Source organism: Capricornis sumatraensis, chromosome 13 (genome assembly GCF_032405125.1).
Source record: "Capricornis sumatraensis isolate serow.1 chromosome 13, serow.2, whole genome shotgun sequence".
Lineage (NCBI taxonomy): Eukaryota > Metazoa > Chordata > Mammalia > Artiodactyla > Bovidae > Capricornis > Capricornis sumatraensis.
In genome coordinates this window covers 62,240,013-62,261,710 of record NC_091081.1, presented here as the reverse complement: position 1 = coordinate 62,261,710, position 21,698 = coordinate 62,240,013, and the positions used below count along the sequence as shown (strand labels likewise).

The 21,698-nt window shown below is 42.9% G+C and overlaps 1 protein-coding gene across 1 annotated transcript in view; it reads left to right on the top strand.

Moving 5' to 3' along the window:
* Positions 1-2,031: 2,031 nt before the first annotated feature.
* MAP3K5 (mitogen-activated protein kinase kinase kinase 5) overlaps positions 2,032-21,698 on the top strand; it is a 228,083-nt gene continuing 208,416 nt past the window's right edge. Inside the window, exon 1 of the mRNA XM_068985123.1 lies at positions 2,032-2,449. Within this exon, the coding sequence (XP_068841224.1) occupies positions 2,032-2,449 (418 nt within the window). The remainder of the gene's footprint in view (positions 2,450-21,698) is intronic.

Here is a 21,698-nt window from a genome sequence, read left to right as displayed (position 1 = left end):
CCACTCCGGCACTGGCAGATGGATTCTTCACCACTGACCCAGCAGGGAAGCACCCCTTCCCGCCTAGCTTGCATGTAATTTGCAGTATTCTACCTTTTTCATAGAACTTAATCATCTCGCTTCCTGGAGATGCAAAGTCCAAACCTGTTACTTTATTTCACTGTAGGTTCCACTGGTTCTCCTAAAGTTACAGCATTCTGGAGGTCTCTGAGAACTTGCACATATGTTTTTACTTCCCAAGTAAGTAGATACTCTTTGATTGCTCTTAAGCAAGCCAGGTATTCCCCGCTCCCCAGCCCCACCCTTAATGCAATTAAAAAAAATTGAAATAATTGCTTAATTTCCCTCTTTCATCTGGCAGATAGATGATTTGCCAAGTCCAGGATAGAACCGGTTTTCTAACTCAAGTAAGTATACGGTGCGTTGGGGGAAATTTTATAAACTCAAATGGGAATGCAAATACTATACCGTTCAGCACTTGGAGCTAATCAATTATTCACGACAGCTGCTGCTGCTGCTGCTAAGTCGTGTCCAACTCTGTGCGACCCCATAGACGGCAGCCCAGGCTCCCCCGTCCCTGGGATTCTCCAGGCAAGAACACTGGAGTGGGTTGCCATTTCCTTCTCCAATGCATGAAAGTGAAAAGTAAAAGCGAAGTCGCTCAGTCGTGTCCGACTCTTCGCGACCCCATGGACTGCAGCCTACCAGGCTCCTCCGCCCATGGGATTTTCCAGGCAAGAGTACTGGAGTGGGGGTGCCATCGCCTTCTCCGATTCACGACAGCAGAGCTATTGAAAACTTGAAAACGTAAAGTACCAGGGGCAGACCCGATAAATTCAGCCTGCCACTCCCGGAAAGCCACTGTCACCAATACACCACTCTCCAGTTGAGGCCGCCTGCAGGACCGTAGTTAAAATCCTTGGGCCTAGCGCCACGCGGGCCTCCCCACGCTGCCCTCTTGCTCCCCGCGCCGCACATGGGACCCGACCGCACGGCGGTGCTAGGCCGGCACCGGCCGGAGGAGGGCGCCGTGGTTACGGGGAACGTGGCGCGTGCCTCCTAGCGCTGGCTGAGAAGACTCGAGTATTCGCGAGAGACTTTTTTTGTGCCATCCTATAGTCGCGTGCGCTCCGGGCTTTTGCCTACTCCAGGTTGTCTTGGGTGGGGAGCCCAGTGGGTGACGGAGGAGAACCTTGGCCTCGCGCGGTGCTCCGGGCTGGGCCGTGGTCCGGGAGCCGCGACGCGGTCGGTTTCGTCCGGACTCGAGCTTCCCAGCAGCGCCCTCCCCCGGGGCGGGCCCAGACTTTCGGTGCCGCGACGAGTGGGCGGCAAAAAGCCGGTGGCGGACCGGGCGAGCGGCTTCAAGGAGCGGGGAGACTCGAGCGACCAGGCTGGTGCCGGGGACGAAGCGGCCGCGGCGATCGGAAGAGAACGGGGCCGGGGCAGGAGGAGGAAATAGAGCCGATGAAGGGGAGCTGCCGCCGAGGAAGGAGGCGGATCCCTTCGGCGGCCGCTGCCGCTGTTCCGGGACGCGGTCCAAGGAGTCTGCCCGCCCGCGAGGTGCTGGCCAGGTAGCTCCCCACCCAGAGGGCGCCCTCCCCGGCCCCTCCCAGGGTGCCCGGCACGGAAGGAGCCGGGACCGCGCTCCCGGGTGGCCAGGGCGCACCGCACCCGGAGAGCGGCGCCCTTGAGCCGCACCGCCTAGCAGGTTCGCGAGCCGACTTGTCCGCCGGCCAAGAAAAGGAAGCCCTGTCCCTTCCCGCTCAGCCCGGCTCCCCACCCCTTGTACTCTACACCCTGCAGCGGGCGAGCGGCGCGGCCACGGAGGCGCCGAGGAGGGGCGAGCCGCCGCCGGGCAGCGGCGTCCCTTCGGGGGAGAGGGCGCCGGAGAGGAGGCGGCGGCGCGGCGCGGAAGGCGCAACGCGGGATGGCAGCTGCTTAGCCAGGCGCGCGCGGAGCAGCCCCGAGCTGTGGCTGGCCAGACGGTGCGGCTGGGCGGGAGACGCCGCCGCGGCAGTCCGGCCGGGAGAGATGAGCGCGGAGGCGGGCGAGGGCATCACTTTCTCCGTGCCACCCTTCGCCGAGAGCGGCAGCTACCGGAGGGGAGGAGCGGCGACGGCGGCCGAGGGCGAGGAGACCCAGCTGCCACCGCCGCCACCGGGCAGCTTCTGGAACGTGGAAAGTGCCGCCGCTCCCGGCGCCGGGTGTCCCAGTGCCACCTCTGGGAGCAGCGCCACCCGGTGCCGGGGCAACTCTGGGGGCGGCCGACGGACCACGGTGGCCTATGTCATCAACGAGGCGAGCCAGGGGCAGCTGGTGGTGGCCGAGAGCGAGGCCCTGCAGTGCCTGCGGGAGGCGTGCGAGACGGTGGGCGCCGCCCTGGAGACCCTGCATTTTGGGAAACTGGACTTTGGAGAAACTGCGGTGCTGGACCGATTTTACAATGCAGGTGCGTGCGACTTTACAATGCAGGGCCCCAGCCTCCGCGGTCAGGGGCCACCGCGGGCGGAAAGCTGTTGTTTCCCACCCCCACCCCCCTGCCCCCATGGGAAAAATCGATCAGTTTCTGGGCAGCAATCGAGCATCTTACTTATTTACTTCTTGCCCCACCTTAGGGGCAGCGAGCGGCGCTGCGTGACTGCTCGGCTCGCTCGCAGCTCGGGGCAGAGAGTCTGACCCCCCGGCCGCCGGCCCGCCCTGGGAATCCAGGGGTGCGTGTGGTCCTCTTGAAGAACTTCTGTTCGCCTGCAGTGCGAGTTACTTGTCCCAGTCAGCCTTGCCCTATTCAGTGTTTTGGTTTCTCTTCTGTTAGATTTGGCCCACATTTTCCTTCTATATATACCTGTGCCTGTTTTAGAAGATGTCCTCATTTTTTTCCGTGTACTTTTGAGAGTACAAAAATTCTGACTTCTGCCACGCAGCCAGCTGCACGCAGAGCGGATCTGTGTGAATTTGCATGTTATGTCACGATCTTCCCAGCTCCCTTTCCTTGAAGTTTAGTGGCTTGATTTCCCATCTCTTACCAATTTGAATTGTCAAGTAATTACTTTGAAAAGCAACTTTTGTAACTTGACACTAAATTTGCGTGATATCTCTGTTGGAATTTTGGTGAAAAAGAGCACAGTATGTTTTTCATGACTCCATATACCCCGATGGGCTGGCAAGTAGATAATTTAACATTATGTAAAACGCTGATATGCAGTTTTAGTAACTAAGTTAGATTGGCCATTAAAGTGTGCCCATTAAAGTGACTGCTAGAGTAATTCACGAAGAAAAATCTTTTCAGCCTATTACAGATTTCAGAAAGTGTCACTGCAATTCAAGTGACTGAAGCAATTTGCTATCTGTTAGCAAATGTTAGAGAGAAAAGCATGTTACTGAAATTAACCTTTAGCACCCTGTACAACCAATGTTGAGAACATATACATATTTTTTATAAGTGTGGGCATAAAATTTGATTTAATGGTGCTTTCAGACAATAAGTTTCTTGCCTTGTGATCACATAGAAGGTTTTATATTCCAATCTTGTTTCCAGTTCTGATTCTTTCTCTTCAGTCTTTTCAGAACACCTGAAGAAGGCTTATGTCAGTCTTGGAATTCAGCCAAAACTGAATATTTTAAGAACAAGAACTTCATGTTAAGGAAGCCAGATTAAATAAACTAGGATTTTCTGGTTCTGGTGTATTTTACCATCTTAGTCTTCATAACTGGACATGGGTAGAACATAGTTTAGCTCGGTTCTTTGTGTGACTTGCTGTAAAAATTACATAAATATAACATTTCTAAAAATTACAGCATTTTTATTTTTGGATTATAATTTGGAAAAAGCTTCAAAGAACTGAAAGATATATGAGGAAAACACCCAATGAAATGCTAAACCTATTTTTATTGTTTTGATAGATTGGGTATTTTTTTTTATAAAATAATCTTTAAACTAATTTGAAAGACTCTCCTAACAAGGTTCATGTAATGTTTATTCTCCAAATACTATCTCTGGGAAAGGGAGAGAGAAAGATTAGAAGGTACCAGACATTTGAAATGTATCTCATTTAATACTCCAAACAAGCTTATGAGGGAAGTAGTACTTAGTATGAGTACTTAGTAGTACTTAGATGAGAAAACCAAGGGCTCCATCACTGGTTCAAGGTCATGGATAATAACTGGTCAATGGAGGGTCCCACTTTGAGTGCCTTACTCTAAAAGGTCCGGCTTCACCCTTGCTACCTCCATTTAGCTGGACTGATTTATTCTCAGAATTAAGAGAGGGAAACGTCAAACTCATGGTAGAGAGCTGGCAGGGACCCTGTGAGGCATTGTGTGCTTTGTGGAATAGTGGGGAGGAGGGCACATTCTAGGGAGACCAGTGTTTCCGGGCCAGCTCTGTCCCATCCCACTGGTGAGCTCAACTAGGCAGGCCCCAGTTTCACCCCTGCCTGTGACAGGAACCCTCAGGTCTCTCATTCAGCAAGAAAACGTTGAAGATGTGATAGAATGAAAATGGTATCGGTTTTGTTTTCTAAACTGAGGGAGGCCAAGGTGAACAGTAGTAGAACTCGACTTCTGATTTCTAAGAGAGCACTTGCTTGTCCTCTGTAAAGGGCCAGATGGCATAAACGTAGATTTCGCTGGAGGTGTCTCTCACACCTCCTCGGCTCTGCAGGTGTTACTCAAGCGGAGCCATAAAGAGGACCTAAATAAATCATCATGGCTGTATTCCAACAAAATTTGGTTAATGGATGTTGTCAGATTTATGAAATTTATATCTCATATTATTCACAAAGTGATGTTCTTTTGATTCTTCTTTTTTTTTCTCAACCATGTAAAAAATAGAAAAACCATTCCTAGTTTGCAGGCCTTGCAAAAACAGGCCTGGTAAGGTTTTGGCCCCATGCTGACCTCTTCTCTACATCTACTACTGCCACTTGAAAGTTGAATGGTTATGACATAGTGGGAAGAACTTTATCCCTCTAGTTTGGTCTGAGTCTTTATCCTGGCTCTGCTCTGAACCATGTAATTGTGAGTAAGGTCCTTTGTCTCCTTCAGTGGCCAAAACAATTGGATCAGGGATGGAGGGAGAGAGGGGAGATGAAACTAAATTTCTAGGATTCTTTCATGTAATCCTATGAGTTTACAAAGGAAGGCAGCAAGGTATGCTAGGACTGATCACCTGAACAACAGTTTCACGATCTGGATTCTGGTCTTGGTTCTTCTCTAATCTGGAGCAAATCATTTAAAATCTCAGAGAAGTGTTGTAATAACTGGTCTCTGAGATTCCCTCCAGCCCTAAATTCTGTACTTTAAAATTATAGTAGTATTGATTTAAAAAGGAATCACTTCAGTTCATAGAGATGAATGAACCACGTATATGTATAATGTTGCCATCTCCAGGAGTTCAGGGTTGATGAACAGCACAGATTCAAGTGCAGATTCCTGGTTGTGAGGGTCCTCGGGGATTGCCTTGGGCTTCCAGGAAATAGCCCCTAGAATCAAACTGGAAGAAGGGTGGGTCAGAGGTGACCCCTAACCTGAGATAGAATGGTGAACAAGGAGGATTTACAAGGGCCTCAACATTTAAAATGGAATATTGGCGTTGAAGTAGTTTGATTACATTTTTACAAGCTTCTGCCCTCTATGTGTACGAGGGTTTTCTAAAGAGTAAATTGCAGTTACAAGTTTTCACTGATTTTTCCTATTTGATTATTGTGAGGAGCCTGGTAGGCTGCAGTCCATGGGGTCGCTAAGTTGGACATGACTGAGCAACTTCCCTTTCACTTTTCACTGTCATGCATTGGAGAAGGAAATGGCAACCCACTTCAGTGTTCTTGCCTGGAGTATCCCAGGGATGGGGGAGCCTGGTGGACTGCCATCTATGGGGTCGCACAGAGTCGGACACGACTGAAGCGACTTAGCAGCAGCAGCATAATCAAGTTTGTTCTTTGACTACCCTTGTCATTCTCTCTTTCATTTCCATCTTGAAACTAATGTTCTATCCAAGATTTTATGAAAATTCATCATATATACAAGACTATCACTCAGAGATGTTGGTTGACAGGCTAATAATACCCCCTCCCAGACCCCTGCATTGTAGACAGTAAATTTCTAGAAAAGCTACGAGATGTCAGTGATACAGATGTTAGTGATGTAGAGCTGGTCCACTGAGGTAGACAGGCCCCACATGGCAGGGAATCAAATTATTTTCTTTTTTTTAAATGACTACTACTTTTGCAAAGTATAGCTGGGATAGACTTTATTATTCCCCTACTTGCTTATGAGAAAACTGAACCATAAAGGAGTTATATTCATTCATTCAGCCTAAATGATTTAAGGTTGCTGCTTAGAACCAGAAGCACACTTTTTCTTAGAAACAGTATTATAGATGGTAGTTAGATTTGGGTCTAGCCTGTAAGAGCCCTCCTAACTCAATGTACTTGAAGTCTGGAGCTTCTTTGTCTATTTAAGCAGTAAAATTATGTTGCTGGCCAACCTAAAACTGAGACTTTGAGTCCATCTTGCCCTGAGTTAGAATCGGTAACTTGTGTTCACCTAGCTTCTGGTAGCGTCTTGGCTGGATGTAGGAGTATCACTTTGGATTGGTGGTGTTGGAAGGAGAGGCTGTGGTGAGGCAGGGGACAAAGGAAGACTTGGGAAGTTTCGAGGAGAGGAGGGAGGCTGGACAGTGAGGGAGGAAGAAGGATGTTCAGCGAAGGAGGAAGCGATGTCAGCAGGGGATCCAGGAACACTTTAACCTTCATCCCTTCCAAACCTATTTATGGTCCTTGAATTCCAGCTGATGTAAGACCCAGGGAGAGTGTTCTGTTCACGGCCACCTCACTCCTTCTCAAGGGGCTCACAATTGAATGGCTGCCCACTTTCCCCTTCCCTGCCTCCACACCGCTCCCCCCACCCCTCACTACCATTGTATCCCCTGGCCTTTCTCTTAGGCAGGCTTTCTGTAGATTGCAATCTCTTACTCAGCCTATCACCCAGTAGCAGCAGTGGGGAACAGGAAGGAAACATATGCAGGTTGAAATTTTAAGAATTTAGCCTTTATATTTTCATCTGTGGAGTGTTCCCACCTTACTTGTGATAATAGTCTCTTATTTGGCCATGTCACTGGACAGGCATCTGAACTTTCTGGGTTTGGTTTCACTTGCTTCCAGCACAGGTCCCTAGGACTTCCAATCTTATTTGATAACAAAACAAAGCAAACATAACCTTTGTATCCTGTATATCTCAGAATGAGAAGTTCCTGAGAGTCTTCCAGCCCACTTCTGCATCTTCTGCTCTTAAATCCAGTGAAGCTTTTATCCATACTGTCTCATATACTTGGAGGGAGAAGGTGGTGTCAGTATTTCCTAAATAGTGGTTCCCGTGAACTGGTTTTAAAAAAATTGAAGACTGACATGAATTTGTCATGATTTTATTTTTCCAAGTAAGGATATTAAAAAGAAAAAGAAAACTCGAAAACCAGCCAACTACAGCCACTATTTCTTAAAAAGACATTTTTAAAAATGTTAAATTAGGGAAACATAATCTTAAAGAATAGCTTTTTACATACAGTAAATATATGGGAAAATGCATTATTTATTATTTTCTTTCCTATTTCGCCATGATGGATAAAAAACTCTATCATGCCAATCAACAGAATGGTGTTTGAGAACCTCTGATCTAGACCACCTACAGTCCCTTCCCACTTCCAGTCAGTCTTTCTTCAACCAAGGAACAAGCCTTAGAAAATTATCAAAAGAGTAAATGTCGGCAAACTCATAAAAAAAAAAAAAAAGGTTTAGTTTAGGAAGGGGTTAAAAAAAATTATCCCAGTGGAGCCACACTCATGTTTTTTGCTTGAATATCATTGCCACCCTGTGGGAGCCCAGAGCACTGTGCCTCCTCTTGCTTTCTTGGAGGCAAAATTAAAATTTTCCAAAAAGGATTTTACCAGAAAATTAGAAAAAAAGCAAAGCTAAAAAGAAAACTCCAAAACACAGAGTACACTTGTTTGTAGGGCACTCATTTCTTACCCCAAATAGTCAAGTGCAGCTTGTCATCATTGATCCTGTTTCCCAGGCTCCTGGCTCCTTGGCTCAACTTGGTCACCTTTGGTCTGCTTCAGAGAGTCGTCAGTTGAGAGTTACAGTCGGTTCCACCTCTAGGTGAAGCCTAATTATAGGCACACAACTTGGCTTTGTCTCACCAGTGGCCTTGGCTGCTGCCAGCCTTCTGGGAGTCCTCTGCTACGAGTTAGTTCCCCTCCGGTGGCTACGGGGACTGTCCCCTGCTTCCTGTTTTGGAGGCCTGGTTAGCGGCCCATTCAGTTCCTGTTTCTGGCTTGCAGGATAAAACTGGTTCAGGGCTTCTTTGTGGAGCAGTGGGAGATGGACAAGCACAAAGCCCAGTGAATATGCGAGTTTCCACCAACAGGTACCAACTGGTTCTGCTTTGCAAGTAGTTGTCCCAAGTGTTCCCTTCAAGCAGCACCCCACTGTGCCTGAGGCAGGATGAGAGTTGAGACTGTAGTAAGTGAGGTGGGAGTGGACAGTGTTGCAGAAACCACAGCTTTCCGGGTATCAGGAAGAAACCAGTCACCAACAGCCTTGGGAAAGGTACATCTTGAAGAAAACCACCTCACCATCCTGTAAACTGGATATAGTTAAGTGGGGAAACTGGCTTTGTTTAAGAAAGAGTCCCCTTATTTTCAGGGAGCAAAGTTCGATGTGCAAGTTTTATTAGTGGCATAAAAGAAAAATAGGAAAGCAGAGCAAAATGATAAATTATTTTAAAATCCACTGATGATTCTAATACACTGACTGCTTTCATTATTTTTATATATTGGCTTTTATCTTTGGCTGGAGATGTTGACTTAAGGAACTCATCAAAATATTTGTCAGATTATTAGAGAAGGAGAGAGGGTATGAGGCAGAGCTGATTTTTAAAGCCTTGTCGAATTGTACTAAAAAAATTTTAAAGTGAGTACCTAACATCTTAATGTGAGTTTTATTTTGTAATTTTTTTTTTCTGAAGAAAACATAAAAACTAAAAGATACAGAATCCAGGCTACCTTGTGACAGTCTTAGGAGACAGAGAAGAGAGGAGAAAAAATTTAAATTCTTAGAGTCTCCTACTAGAAATCCTAGCAGAGCCAATCTGTGTAACTTAAATGCTTCAGGAGTTGCACAAGGTGACAGTAAACATTTCATTACATGCCAGCCTTTTCTGTTACAATAGGTAATCAACAATGGGCAAAGCAATTGCCTTTGGTATATGATTCATACAGGAAGCGAGTTATATTCTTTGGTACAGTAAGGCTGTAAAAGTGGTTCTGACCAATTACATTAGTATTTTCCAACACTTTTAGTCTCTTCTAAGACCTCTTAAGAGACAGAAATGGAGAGGAACTACCCTAGTGAATTATTAGTGGGTGTCAGGCAATTTGACTATTGACTCCAAACCATGTAAAACTGGGTATTTGCCTGGTGGTGGTTTAGTTGCTAAGTCGTGTCCAACTCTTGCGATGCCATGGATTGTAGCCTGCTAGGCTCCTCTGTCCATGGGATTCTCCAGGCAAGAATACTCTGGAAATCTTCCCAACCCAGGAATCGAATCCAGGTCTCCTGCATTGCGGGCAGATTCTTTACCAACTGAGCTATGAGGGAAGCCCTCTCTTTGAGGAAGCTATCAGAGAGAATTCACTGTCGCTTCAAAATCTTAGTTACTCCTATTTCTTGTTTGAAAGTCATCCCCAAAGAATTAAAAGAAACCCAGGCTATGACATATCAAGTACCTCTTGATATCACATTCAGTTCAGTTCAGTTGCTCAGTCGTGTCTGACTCTTTGTGACCCCACAGACCGCAGCACGCCAGGCCTCCCTGTCCATCACCAACTCCCGGAGTTTACCCAAACTCATGTCCATTGAGTCAGTGATGCCATCCAACCATCTCATCCTCTGTCGTCCCTTCTCCTCCTGCTTTCAATCTTTCCCAGCATCAGGGTCTTTTCAAATGAGTCAGTTCTTCACATCAGGTGGCCAAAGTATTGGAGTTTCAGCTTCAGCATCAGTCCTTCCAAACAGTTTCTTGTGACAAATGTAAGTTTAGAGCTGAGGCTATCGAAGACCAGGAGCGTGATTCCCGCTGTCTTGGGGCCATGGCAGCTCTTACCTATATCTTTTGAGTGTTTTCCAGGTTTATAGTTTGTTCACACCAGGGTGTAGGTGATGTCATGTGGCTAGATGAGGGTGATAATGTAAATGTGTGTTGTTTTATGCAATGGAGTCCTCTTTTGATTATCTTATGTGCTCCAGAAAATAAGTAGATGTGACGGTGTAGTTGCTCTATATGTCACAGTTGAGAAAACTCCTCCTTGAAAAAGGGTATTTGACTTTGGCCAGAATAAATCAACTGGCTGAGTAGGGGGTCCAACTCATGTCTTCAGAGTTCCGAATAATCCAGGTATTTTCCCCTTGCAGTGAAAAACGTTTCAAAACACATATGCTATTTAAGAGGATCAGTTCTAATATCTTGGTCCATGATAAGGAGAATCTGAAGAGCCAAGATTTCTCTCTCTTTCTCTGACACACACACACACACACACACACACACAACAGGAATGCTGAAATGATTTGCTAATAGATGCCAAACTGACTAATGTGCTGTAAGACAATTCTATAAGTATAAATGTTGGAGTAATCTTTTCTACAGGATGGAAATCAACTGTATCTCTACCAAAGAATATTTCTTTGTATTGCTGCAGACGGATATTATTTGCATTACTATCAGTTTTATACAACTTAATGTTTATTCCCCAAGCATTATCAAATGGTTTTATCACTAGAAGGACAATCAAAGGTTTTTTTTTTTGTTGTTGTTGTTTTAATCAGATAATTCCCAGAGCTTGGCTTGGCCAGAACCAAGTCAGAATAGACTGGTGTGTTGCTTACAGTATCTGCAAACCCAGCTCTATTCATATACCAGGAAATCATTATTACTAATAGGAACTTCAGTAGTCCAGACACCTTCAAAGAGGTTTCTCTTTTGCAAGGAAAAAATGCTTATAATATTTTAGAGGACTGGCAAATTTGCTATAAAACTCTGCATACCAGATATGTTACTTTGATCTTTGTAGTTTAAGGCCAGTGAACCAACTAGTGAAGTTGCTCAGTTGTGTCCGACTCTTTGCGACCCCATGGACTGTAGCCTACCAGGCTCCTCCATTCATGGAATTTTCCAGGCAAGAGTACTGGACTACGTTGCTATTTCCTTCCCCAGGGGATCTTCCTGACCCAGGGATTGAACCCAGGTCTCCCACATTATAGGCAGTCAGTCGCTTTACCGTCTGAGCCACCAGGGAAGCCCAATTTAAGGCCAGTGCTACCCTAATGAACACCATGTGTTACTGTGTGCTGGGTGCCATACCAATCACTCTACATGCCCAATCATATACCTTACTCAATGTTTATGAGGCAGATAGCATCAATAGATCAGTTTTACGTATGGGGAAATTGAGACCCAGCAGAGGTAATCACTTTCCCAGTACCACTTGATAGAACCAAGTTTTGAATCTGAGGCTGTCTGATCCAGAGTCTGTTCATTTATTTATTGAGAAATGAGAATGTATTTAACTCATGGGGCTATAATAGTTGAATAAAAATGAATATGGTTTCTTATCTCACAGCGTATATAGAAATCAGATGCAAATAGATGAGGGACTTAAAGCTGAGAGGCAAAATTCAGAGTCTGTTCATTTATAACTATGCTCTCTTGTCTCCTAGAAATAAATTTTCTGTTTGAGAACATTTAAATTACAGCCTTCTCATCATAGACATTAAAGTTGACTACTTAAAAATCTGCAAGATTTCTTTCTAAGGTGTGCACAGAATTAGGCTGAGTGTAATTTCTGCCTTTTATGATCTTTCAGTGTGCCCATTGAATTCAATAATTTAATAAGTAATTATTTAATAAGCCTATCAAATGCAAGGTGATATTCTAAGTAGTGAATAAGTGAAAAATCCAAGGAAACTCTTACAGACTTCATAATATGGGTGATTTCACTGAATGGGACACATGAGAACAATGTACATTACTATGAAAATAAATGTGAAAATGCATTGAAGACAAAAAGCTTACACATCTGTGAACTATGCATTAGGCTCTTCATTTATTTTTATATGAAATCAGTATCATGTTCAAAATTCTGTAAATAAGTACTCAATTGTATTAAAAAACTTTAAGGTCTTTTATAAATATTGACAGAATCTCACTAAATTGACCTCAAGGAAGTATTGTAATTAATTCTTTAACAAAGAAGAATTTTTATATACTGACTCATAGAAACAAGTAGAGTTACTACCTGAGACTTAGAATCTTTTTTCTTATATTTTGTTTTTATAGTAGTGAAATTTGATCTGGCTCAAAATTCTCTTGTATTAGTCTTTTTAGTTTGTGGAAAAAAAAAAATGAGGCTATTTTAGGTAATTGCAACACACCAGTGGTGTAGTATCAATTAAAGATTCCTTAGGTGTATAGTCCATGATTGAATTGTGTTGCTTGTTTGTTGATAATACCTGGGGTCTATGTATGGTCCTTGGTTGACAGGAAATAGTCAGCTTGAATGCAGAGTTACTGAATGGCTTGTCCAGAATTTCATGTAGATAATGGAATTTGAATGGCAGACATGTATTAGATACAGTGATGCATGCAGAACTGTGTCTATATTACGGTATACATAAAAATGACTAAGTTTGAAATCTGGGCTAGCTTTGAAGTTCCTAATGATAGTTATTAATGTATACTTTGCATGACCTTTCTAATTGTTTTTGAGTCACATGCATACAATTGATGTATGTTAGCTCTATCAAGTTAATTTTTAGATTTCTAGAAATTGATCTTGGGAAACTAGCTTTGGTTGATCCAGTGAAAATTCAGATAATCAGATCTGGACAGTAAGATTTTAGTTTTTCGAAACTAATTCTTGGTCCATTTACTGTTAACTATTTATATACAGTCAGGGTAAGAAAAGATTTCTAGGCCATACAGAGGGGCAGAATCTGGCTTTACAACCTAATGTATCTCTTTGTGTGCGTGTGTGTGTGTGTGTGTGTGTGTGTGTGTGTGTGTGTGTGTGTTGTTAGTTGCAAAACAGGATTGGGGTGTAAGTTGCTTGGCTTGACCTAATGAAATTCGAGAACAGTCTTGTAGCTTGCACGTGAGTTATGGCGAGAATAGTTGGCTTAACTTTTCTTGCCCAGCAACTTAGTACTGCCAATAGCCTATGTGCTTAAAGTACATTTGGCAGTTGGTAAATCTGAAATAAAGTTGGAAAGGAAAGGCTAGGCTTGACTCTAAGCAGAATCCTAGACTCCTCTTTCCTTTATAAATGCAGTAGTGTAGAACATTTATTTAATCATTAAATATGACATGTGAGTGGGTTACCAAGGACTGATCCTGCTGTGTTTACTAGAATGTTGACCTGCATATCTCCATTTGTTGTTTCCAAAGTCTAAAATTAAGGCTTGTCAGCATTATGAAATCTTTTGCACAGTCAGCTATGCGTTTGACTTAACACTTAATTTCCAGGAGTATTTTGTTAGTGTTGACTGGTCCTTCGAGCATATATTCCAGTGAGTGGCACACTTGTTCATAAGTGTTAATTTTGACTGATTTATGTCACATCAAAGTTGTTGTTCTTATTTAGTTGCTAAGTTGTGTCTGATTCTTTTTGAACCCATGGACTGGGTAGCCTGCCAAGCTCTTCTGTCCATGGGATTTTCCAGGCAAGTAGATTTTTTTCAGGCAAATGGAGTGGGTTTTCGTTTTTTTCTCCAAGAGATCTTCCCGAGCCAGAGATTGAACCCAAGTCTCCAGCATTGGCAGGCAGGTTTTTTTTACCACTGAGCCAGCAGGGAAGCCCTCACATCAAGGTATAAGTGACAAAATCTGTATTTATCATAAACATAATATGTTTACAAAGTTCACTTTTTAAGGTTCTTTTGAAGCAATGAGTTAGATGCAAATATGTGCCAATTAAGAAGGTAAATTGCAGGAGCATCTACAAGCTGCTAACATGTAAATATTCATCAGTATTCACAAATAATAGGGTTAAGGAATGGCTTGCTTGGATTTATGGAACGTTTAAAAACTCAGACAAAATTCTGTTTTTGATTCTTTGTTTAAGGGAACAGAAGTCAGACAAATGGCAGACAAGAATTGTAGGTGACTGAGCTTAAGAAACCTCGTGGAGTTTTATGGTTACATTTATAACTATCATTTGGTGCCCCTTTAGGAAATCTTGGAGAAGGTAAAATTTGATAACATGAGAGCAACACTTTTCTACATGAGCCAAATCGCTTAAACACTTGGAACCAAAGTTAAGATATTGCTCTATCTCTTTGGTTTTCCTCCAGCATTAACACATATTTTCACTGTTTGGTGAAAGTTAGATAAGAAAAGTGCTTCTTCACAATTTTTAAGCTTCAGTGAGTTCAGGACTCTACATCTGGTCAGATTTTATTAAAGAAGCAGATTTCATCTTGTTAAATATATATGAGCATATTTCATGATGGATAATCTCTTGATTATCCAAGACTGGTAGCTTCTCCTGATTACTTATTTCCCTCCTACCCCACCCCATCCCAGCCCTCTAGGTCATCAAAGAGCTAAGCTCTCTGTGTTAATACTTCCCACTAGCTGTCAGTTTTACAGGATAGGATGAATTGAGAGGTTAGCATTTCCATTCATTTATAAGATTTATTTATTGGCTGTGCTGGGTCATCATTGCTGCTGGGGCTTCATTATCACGTGGGCTTTTCTCCAGTTGGTGCACGGGCTTCTCACTGCGGTAGCTTCTCTTATTGTGGAGCACAGGCTCTAGGGTGCTCGGGCTTCAGTAGTTGTAACTCCCGGGCTCTAGAGCACAGGCTCCGTAGTTGTGGTGCACGGGCCCAGTTGCTCTGTGGCATGTGGGATCTTCCCTGATGAGGAATCGAACCCATGTCCCCTGCACTGTCAGGCACATTCCTTACCATTGAGCCACCAGGAAAGCCCTCCATTCATTTTCAATCTTGGAATTAGCCCCAGAGGGACCAGACACCATCATCAGAAACAACTAAGTTGTTCACACAAAACAAGAACAGTTGTGCCACTATGTTGTGACACCATTTGGGAATTTTGAACAAAATTATACTATGATATTTGTATGTTGGCATGCCTTAATTTTCCCGGACCTACCATTATTTAATAGGTTTGTGCTCTGAAAATATCATTAGACATGTTGGAATAAGTTTGCAGAGACAGATGTATGAAGCAGTCTTGATTTTTCTGTTTTTAAATTCCACTTTCCTGGGGCTGATTCTCCTTGGTGTATTTGTCAGGGGAGCTAGAGTGTGTTCCCTAAAAAGATTCCATGCCAGAGGATAAGCCAACTTAATTTCAGAAGATTTTCTAAGAGTATTAACTGAGGGGGAAAAAAAAACCCAAACAACTATGATTGGAGAATCCAAGGTCCTGATCTGCTTTCGGTTTTCAGTTACCTGGTCTAAATTCTGAAAGCTCTATTTAAGACTTGGACTGACTATAAGCTTCTGATGACAATATATTTAGTCTATGAGAATTACCTTCTCAAGTCTTGTAATTGTCCCCTTTAGCCAGAGAAGAAAGTATTGCCCAACATGTGAGCTATAATGTGTTTGTAATATGTGGTCGCCAGGAAAATGCCTTCCTGAGCCCAACATATTGTATAGTTATTTATGAGCTGGAGCTTAGCATGCTTTTTCATTTAAGCTAAGAATAATCATGGAACTATTTAACTTTTTATTTTTTAGCCCCTCTTTAAGACTTGTGTAATTTTTTTAATTACATGTTTATGTTAGTCTGTTACCTCTTAAAATAATCTCCTAAAAGCTATTAAGTACATTTTAACTCATTTACTTGATTCTTTGGGAGATAGAAAAAGCTGTTGCTTCATAAATCTTGCATCATATGTGAAATGACTAAGAAGGAACAACTGAAAAAGTCAAGTCCAATGTAGAAGGATAATGAGAAATCCTTTGTTAGAAAGGTCTGACATAGAAGCAGCAGTTTCAGGTACTTCAAAGGATCATTAAAATATAATTCCATGTCTCCTTTCCTTGTCTGTCTTGTTTATCCTGTATCTCTAGCACTTTATACAATGCTTGGCACTTGATATCTATGGGTGGATTGAATGAATGAATATTGCATTTCCGCCTCCTGGTGTTTAGTTATTGATTTTGATATCTGTCTTTTTTACTCAAATGTGACTTAAGTTCTTTGGTGGCAAAGATCACATTTTATGGATCGTGACATGCCCCAGGTCTTCTATTTCTTTGCTTGACCTGTAGATCTGAGCTTGATCATGAAGTGGTCACACTTACTGATGCTTATCGAATAGAATTCAATGCAATCAACCCTTCTGTTGAGGGGCTCACAGTGTGGTGCAGGAGACCAGCCTATTAAGACAGAATAGGTTATGCTGATTGCTGATGGCTATACTAGAAGTTTGTATTAAGTGCTTGGAGAGCACAAATGACAGAGGATTCTTCTGGTGAAGAAGGGAGTGTGGAGGAGGTTCGCTAAGGCTTTGGGAAAGAGGTAATATTTAAATTGGGTTTTGAAGGATAAAAGTGAAAGCACTTATTATGTGCCAGGCATTTTAAATTATGAGAACAAGTCAGTCTCCCTCTAATAAAGAAGCAGAATTTAAAAAAAGGGCCTATGGTAGAACACAGACAACACCAGCATTTAAAACTGGGCAGAGGAGGGCATCAACCAGTGAGAAAGAGAAGTGGTCAAGAGGTAAGACAGGAATAGGGGAAAGTTCAGAGAGAGGAAGTGAGAGGGAGAGAGAGAGCTAGCTGAAAACAACAACAGAGAGGTCAGAAGTCAGGAAACTTGAATTTTTCAGAGAAATAACTGGACGTGGAGATTAGAAAGCCCCTAATAACTTTTGGCAGAGCAATTCCATGTGAGTAGGTGGCAGTGGTTTTCCCGAATAGCCTCTTGAGTGATCGCTGCTGAACTGCAGAAGGTGTATAACAGAAAGTAGTCCTTAAAATGAACCTATCTATGAAACAGAAAAAGACTCACAGATGTAAAGGACAGACCTGTGATTGCTGAGGTGTTGGGGAAGGCATGGACCGGGAGTTTGGGGCTGGCAGATGCAAACTATCACATAGAATGGATAAACAGCCGGGTCCTACTCTATAGCACAGGGAGCTATAGTCTATATGCTGAGATAAACCATAATGGAAAAGACGATAAAAAAGAATGCATATATCTGTATAACTGAATCATGTTGCTGTGCAGCAGAAATTAACACAGCGTTGTAAATCAGCTATACTTCAATTTTAAAAAGATAAATGAAAATAATTTATAATGAAGATAAATGAAAAAAAAAAACACACACAAACCAATGTGTTGGTGAGAGAAAAAGAAAGAGAAGCCAGGTGCTAGAAGGAGCACACCCTACTCCTTGCTGAGGGACCTTGCCTGGTCCTGCCAGTTGTTTTTATGCCTTAGAGACAGCGATGAGGTCAGTAAGCTTTTGTGGGCTCAAGTATTATTTAACATCGTTTCTGTGGGAACGTGGAATACAAATTCCCAACCATTTTCTTCCAGAAAGAACTTCGGAGCATGACCCCTTGCAAGTGTACTTGTTTTCTTGGCTAATTGCAATTAGGGCTGAAAATAGAGTTGCTTTTCTTTGTGAAATTCTGTAACTTGGATAAATTCGAATTCACAGTGGTATGGGCTTTAAGTTGAGGGTTCTTTCCTGGTGGAACTCAGTTTACAGAAGTGTAGAACTTGTTCAGGAGGTGAAGTGTTTACTAAGACAGTAGAGAGCTCAGGCTAGGTAAAGTTTCCATTCTTCTGTCTCCGGTGGCTGGATTTCAAAGATTTTTGAAGCCCAGAGAATAAGAAGCGAGATCAAAAACACTTTTGTTATTTCCTCGGTCATTTGAAACACTTCATTGCATATGACTGGCCACTTATAAGTAAATAATGATTCTTTCTTTAAATGAGATCTTTTTTACTTAATGCTATCTCACTTTGTAAATGTGTACGTGTCTCTGTGTGTGTGTGTGTGTGTGTGTGAATGAGCATGAGCTAGTTACATCTGACTTTTTGTGAACCCTTGGATGATAGCCTGCCAGGCTTCCTCTGTCCATGGAATTCTGAAGGCAAGAAGACTGGAGTGGGTAGACATTTCCTACTCCAGGGATCTTCCCCACACAGGGATGGAACCTGCATCTGCTATGTTGGTAGGTGGATTCTTTAGCACTGTGCTACCCGGGAAGCCCTGTAAACCTATCAGTTCAGTTCAGTCGCTCAGTTGTGTCTGACTCTTTGCAACCCCTTGGACTGCAGCACGCCAGGCCTCCCTGTCTGTCACCAAGTCCCGGAGCCCACCCAAACTCACGTCCATTGAGTTGGTGATGCCATCCAACCATCTCATCCTCTCTCATCCGCTTCTCCTCCGGCCCTCAATCTTTCCTAACATCAGGGTCCTTTCAGTTGAGTCAGCTGTTCGTATCAGGTGGCCAAAGTATTGGAGTTTCAGCTTCAACATCAGTCCTCCCAATGAATACCCGGGACTGATCTGCTTTTGGATGGACTGGTTGGATCTCCTTGCAGTCCAAGGGGCTCTCAAGAGTCTTCTCCAACACCACAGTTCAAAAGCATCAATTCTCCAGTGCTTAGCTTTCTTTGTAGTCCAACTCTGACATCCATACATGACTACTGGAAAAACCATAGCCTTGACTAGACAGACCTTTGTTGACAAAGTAATGTCTCTGCTTTTTAATATGCTATCTAGGTTGGTCATAACTTTCCTTCCAAGGAGTAAGCGTCTTTTAATTTCATGGCTGCAGTCACCATCTGCAGTGATTTTGGAGCCCCCGAAAATAAAGTCAGCCACTGTTTCCCCATCTTTTTGCCATGAAGGGATGGGACCAGATGCCATGATCTTCGTTTTCTGATTGTTGAGCTTTAAGCCAACTTTTTCACTCTCCTCTTTCACTTTCATCAAGAGGCTCTTTAGTTCTTCACTTTCTGCCATAGGGTTGTGTCATCTGCATATCTGAGGTTATTGATATTTCTCCTGGCAATCTTGATTCCAGCTTGTGCTTCATCCAGCCAACGTTTCTCATGATGTGCTCTGTATATAAGTTAAATAAGCAGGGTGACAATATACAGCCTTGACGTACTCCTTTCCCGATTTGAAACCAGTCTGTTGTTCCATGTCCAGTTCTAACTGTTGCTTCCTGACCTGCATATAGGTTTCTCAAGAGGCAGGTCAGGTGGTCTGGTATTCCCATCTCTTTCAGAATTTTCCACAGTTTACTGTGATCCACACAGTCAAAGGATTTGGCATAGTCAATAAAGCAGAAATAGATGTTTTTCTGAAACTCTCTTGCTTTTTCCATGATCCAGCGGATGTTGGCAATTTGATCTCTGGTTCCTCTGCCTTTTCTAAAACCAGCTTGAACATCAGGGAGTTCATGGTTCACGTATTGCTGAAGCCTGGCTTGGAGAATTTTGAGCCTTACTTGACTGGCATGTGAGATGAGTGCAATTGTGCAGTAGTTTGAGCATTCTTTGGCATTGCCTTTCTTCTGGATTGGAATGAAAACTGACCTTTTCCAGTCCTGTGGCCACTGCTGAGTTTTCCAAATTTGCTGGCATATTGAGTGCAGCACTTTCACAGCATCATCCTTTAGGATTTGAAATAGCTCAACTGGAATTCCATCACCTCCACTAGGTTTGTTCGTAGTGATGCTTCCTAAGGCCCACTTGACTTCACATTCCAGGATATCTGGCTCTAGGTGAATGATCACACCATCCTGATTATCTGGTCATATAGATCTTTTCTGTACAGTTCTGTGTATTCTTGCCACCTCTTCTTAATATCTTCTGCTTCTCTTAGGTCCATACCATTTCTGTCCTTTATGAGCCCATCTTTGCATGAAATGTTCCCTTGTATCTCTAATTTTCTTGAAGAGATCTCTAGTCTTTCCCATTCTATTGTTTTCCACTACTTCTTTGCACTGATCACTGAGGAAGCCTTCCTTGTCTCTCCTTACTATTCTTTGGAACTCTGCATTCAAATGGGTATATCTTTCCTTTTCTCCTTTGCTTTTCACTTCTCTTCTTTTCACAGCTATTTGTAAGGCCTCCTCAGACAGCCATTTTGCTTTTTTGCACTTCTTTTCTTGGGGATGGTCTTGATCCCTGTCTCCTGTACAGTGTCACAAACATCTGTCCATAGCATATCAGGCACTCTGTCTAACAGATCTAGTCCCTTAAATCTATTTCTCACTTCTACTGTATAATCATAAGGGATTTGATTTAGGTCATACCTGAATGGTCTAGTGGTTTTCCCCACTTTCTTCAATTAAAGTCTGAATTTGGCAATAAGGAGTTCATGATCTGAGCTACAGTCACCTCCTGGTCTTGTTTTTGCTGACTGTATAGAGCTTCTCCATCTTTGGCTGCAAAGAATATAATCAGTCTGATTTTCGTGTTGGCCATCTGGTGATGTAACCTATGCCTTGGCCAAAAAGTTCATTCATATTTTTCCATGAGACTCTAACCCTAACCCTATGATCCTGTGGAAAAACGTAAATAATCTTTTTGGCCAACCCAGTACAATGAAAACACATTAAAAAAAAAAAAAAAGGAAAGCAACTCTGATTGCTTTTTAGGCTCTCTTTGCCTTAGGTTCCCTACATCTCCCAAGTGGAGGGCTGCTCTGACTGGAGGACTGGTATAATCCCTGGATTACTTTGAGTATACTCTTGCTAAGAAACAGGCTGCTTTACTTGTATTCTCTGCCTGGTTCATTCCAAAAGAAACTTTATCCTTCTCAAAAAGAAAAAAAAATCTTTATCTCGATAGTTACTATTGTTTTACTGGCTTATCTTAGAATCAGCTCCCTTCAGCCTTATCTTTATGCATCCAGTGAGGCTCACACCATGTCTGATGTTGACCCTTGTTTCTGACGATATTCCCTTCATCTTTTGTGTCACACTCACTGGAGTAGGAGAGAGAAGAGACATACTTAGAAACATTTCATGTGCCTGTGCATGACTTTACTTCTTTCTCCTTTCCCTTCCCCTCCTCCTCCCCCCCCGCCCTTCTCCTTCTTTTCTCCCTCCCTCCTTCTTTCTTATAATAGGAAAGCTTGAGAGCCCAGTCTTTTAAAAAACTTGCCTTGAAAATAAATTCTCAGGGTGAAACTTGAATTTTCTAAAAGAGCACTTCCAAACAGAACATATTTTTTAAATATTGGGTTGTCAAGATAGTATTGAATCTTCTTTGATAATAATCATGGTAATTACAGTAATAAAAAAATCAGAGTAGAAAGGTTTAGTTGTCCAGGTTATCAGCAACAATATGGGGGATTAGGTGGATTTCATTCCTTTTGTCCATGTGAAGTGAACAAAATGCCCTTTTTTTGGTGTCAGATGTCTGTCTCCCTACTATGCCTTTTTAGCCCAGAACCCCAGAGCTATGAATTTAATCATCTGTGTACTCCACACCTTACTGTTGTACCACATATACCTTCAAACTCATTTCCCTACAGAAGTCGGTTCCCTCTTCTAGTTCCTAACATCTCATTAAATGGCACCCAATTATGAAAACCAGAAACCTGACCCAGATTCTTTTAAAATAATCACTAATTGTAT